Genomic DNA, 3385 nt, shown 5'->3' on the forward strand with positions numbered 1-3385 from the left:
CTAGATATTTCAAAATCACCAATTCCTCAACAGTTAATTAATGGGAGACATAGACATATATATGGACCACAAGATGGCTTGTTAAGTTGTTACACTCAATTTAAGACTTGTTAAGTTGTTACACATTTTTTGGGAGGCAAAGAATTATATTTAAATGGACCACAAAATTATTTTCACTCAATTTATCACTTTTTACATTAGATAAAAATCATAAAAAACACTGTTATATTCACCATATTCCCACTGAAAAGAATGCAGAAATAAATCAATCAATCACAATAATACCTTGACTACCACTAATTAAAAATGTCAAAATCCAAAAAATTAAAAATGACCCATCAAACTGACAAAGAAATAAAGAAAGAATAACAAAATGATTAACCACACAAAAATAAAAAATCATCACAATTTTTTTTTCATCCCTAATTTTTCTATGAGTACTGTATATTCTACAAGTGGTATACTTGTTGCACACCAACTGATGCTCTATTTACCTATGCTGCCAAGCCAAGTATAGGTAGCGTGAGGTTCCATCCCAAAACCAATTGGTCGGAATTAATAAGAGGTTAAGACTCATTTAGTTTGACATGGGATCATGCTTTTTTTTTTTTTCTAATTTTGCGTGTGCCCATATAGTCCCCGTCGAACTGAAATGGGCAGCCCAAGCGCATAACCGGAAAGGCTGATCAAGTGTAACAGAATGACATGACAAACGAAATGATCATTAGTAGCAGCAGTAAGTTAATTAGGTTCACTTTCATGAAATCTGCTGTAAGAAATAATCAAGGTTTCCTGCAGCTGTTGTCACTAAATCTTCAGGCATCGAAAGCGACTTCAGTGGATCTTCCTCCCATGGACTTGTTTGATCATGACTAACTGTTTCCATTTTTATCAACCCACCAAAATTAACAGGAAACTGGAAAATTTGTGACTGATCAAACTTGTTCTGCTGATCATTAGTACTGTTTTCCCATGAAAATCTAGCACTGTTATCAGAATTAGTCATGATATTATTGTTATTATTTGAACTGCTACTAGAACACTCTTTTCCTTCATTGAATATAACAGATTCCGACCCCAAATTCTCCGTCTCCAAATTTTCATTGAAGCAGCTCTGCTGCAGCATATACTGCTGCTGTGACTGCGACTGCGACTGTGACTGCAACTGCGACTCTATCATCGGCCTCAGGAGACTCAGGTAGCTCTGAGACGACGAACCAAGAAAAGCTGCAGGTTGTAATAAACTGAATTGGGAGTTTAATGAAGATGAGAATGAACTACTGATAACTGTCGCGCTTGTGTTTGTTACTTCTGCAGTGTTGCAGAAAGGGTAGGATTGTTCCATCTTGACAGCTCGCGCTATTTTCTGGTTTTCAGCTGTGTTTCTGAAGCCGTTGCTGCTGCTGCTAATGTTGTTACTGGATTGCATTTGAGTCGAAAGAGGCTCGTGTGTTTGTGGGTCGATCCCTTGCTTCATTAGCTTCTTCTTTAGACATGAGTTCCAAAAGTTTTTGATCTCATTATCTGTTCTTCCAGGCAATTGTGATGCTATTTGAGCCCACCTGTACAATTTCATAATTTCATCAACAATAATTCTACAATTTAGTTTGATGGTATAAATTTGAGTTTCTTTTACTATTCAATGACTAGAATCAATGAATACACATTTCTTTCTCTTTTTTTTTGTGATGATAATAATCATGATCCTCAATAATTCCAAACTCAATAATCTATCGCAAGTAGCAACTTTTAAAATCATTACATACTCTCTTCCCGTTGTTCAAATTAGTTGTCACATTGATAGTGTATGTAATTAAACTAGAGTAATGTGACAATTATATTGAACTCGTAAGGAAGAAGTATGTATGTAGTTTATTTAGGTGCCAAAATGTACCTTCTTTCTCCGAAGTAGTTTAAATTACATACATTGTTTACACGACAATTCAGTACGGACTAAAGGAGTAATATTCTTATTATACCTTTTAAAGAAAGAAGAGAAATTAATAGATAAATTTCATGAAAAAATAAGAAGAAAAAAAAAAATACCTATTTCCTAGAATTTGATGAAGGTTAACAATAAGATCTTCTTCTTCTTGTGAAAACATTCCTCGCTTAAGATCTGGTCTCAAATAATTAATCCATCTCAACCTACAACTCTTTCCACACCTTTGTAAACCTGGAAAAATTACATTATAAAATAAATTTGATATACAAGTTTATGTTATAATCCAAAAAAAACCCTCAATATTTTCAAAAGGAAACCAACTCAACCAAAAGCTAAAACTGATGGTTGAAATCCAAGATCAATTTATATACTCTATCAGAAAAAATTAGAAGGAAAAAAAAAAGAGGAGGGATGGAAGGCGGAGTAGGGTACCAGCAAGCTTAGGGACAGAACTCCAGCAACCGACGCCGAAACGAGTAATGTGATTGTAAAGCTTCTCATCTTCTTCAGGAGACCATAACCCTTTCTTCAACTTTTGTTTTGCACAACAAGAATGGCGCCCCATACTTTGTGTGTGTGTTTTTTTTTCTTTTTTTTTTTTTGTTTTTTTTTGTTTGGGTGTTTAATATATAATTTGTGTGAGTAATAATAGGATATAATTAATAGAAATGCTTGGTTTTTTAAGAGTAAAAATGTTTGATGAAAGAGGAAGTTATTATAGAGATAGTGATAAGCTAGCTGCTGCTCGTACAGTAGTGAGTTAGCAAGAGATCAAACTCATATATAGTACTTCTATATTTATCATCAATCACTATTAATAGAAAGTAAATATTATTACTTTATTATTATTCTTTCTAATTAATATTTCTTTTAAAATAAAAATTAAAAATTAATCATACTTAGAATTCAAGTTAAGGGTAAGAGAGAGAGAGAGAGATGTGATGCAATCAAGTGGTTTTTACGCAAGTAATGCTCTGCTTTTTTTTAATTTTATTGAAATTATGGATTGAAATTTAAGAAATCTTATTTATTTTCTTGTTAATTAATTAAATAAATAGAGAGAGATAATATTAATAGTAAAAAAGGTATAATTGAAACTGAGAAGAAGGGTGTAAACGTGTTAAGTAAAATAATTAGCTTAGGAGTAGGAATACAGTGATCGTTTAGACATCTCACGTAGCTGTGGTATGGTCCACAATATGATGCTAATATGTTTGAAGATGTGATATTAGTTTAGTTTCATACTTTGTATCTATTCATTTATAATTTTCGATTGTAATACCTACTAGTAATTATGTATGGATTAATATAATTGAGTGTTTTTAAAGAATGGAGTTTTAAAAATTGTATGATGTTTAGTCGTTTTGATTATAAAAATCAGTCTTTTATTTGAATAGAACAAATTTACAAAACCTTCCTTGACGTGAATAAAAGACACGT

The 3385-nt window shown here is 32.2% G+C and overlaps 1 protein-coding gene across 1 annotated transcript; it reads right to left on the reverse strand.

Annotated features, from left to right (window-relative positions):
• Window positions 1-204: 204 nt before the first annotated feature.
• LOC110727586 (transcription factor MYB86-like) lies at window positions 205-2786 on the reverse strand. The gene is made up of 3 exons (XM_021907161.1): window positions 2378-2786; window positions 2047-2176; window positions 205-1562 (listed from the first exon to the last, which is right to left on the reverse strand). The coding sequence occupies exons 1-3, from the start codon at window positions 2508-2510 to the stop codon at window positions 758-760; spliced, it is 1068 nt and encodes a 355-aa protein (XP_021762853.1). The 5' UTR covers window positions 2511-2786; the 3' UTR covers window positions 205-757.
• Window positions 2787-3385: the final 599 nt, after the last annotated feature.

Source organism: Chenopodium quinoa, unplaced genomic scaffold (assembly GCF_001683475.1).
Source record: "Chenopodium quinoa cultivar QQ74 unplaced genomic scaffold, ASM168347v1, whole genome shotgun sequence".
Lineage (NCBI taxonomy): Eukaryota > Viridiplantae > Streptophyta > Magnoliopsida > Caryophyllales > Amaranthaceae > Chenopodium > Chenopodium quinoa.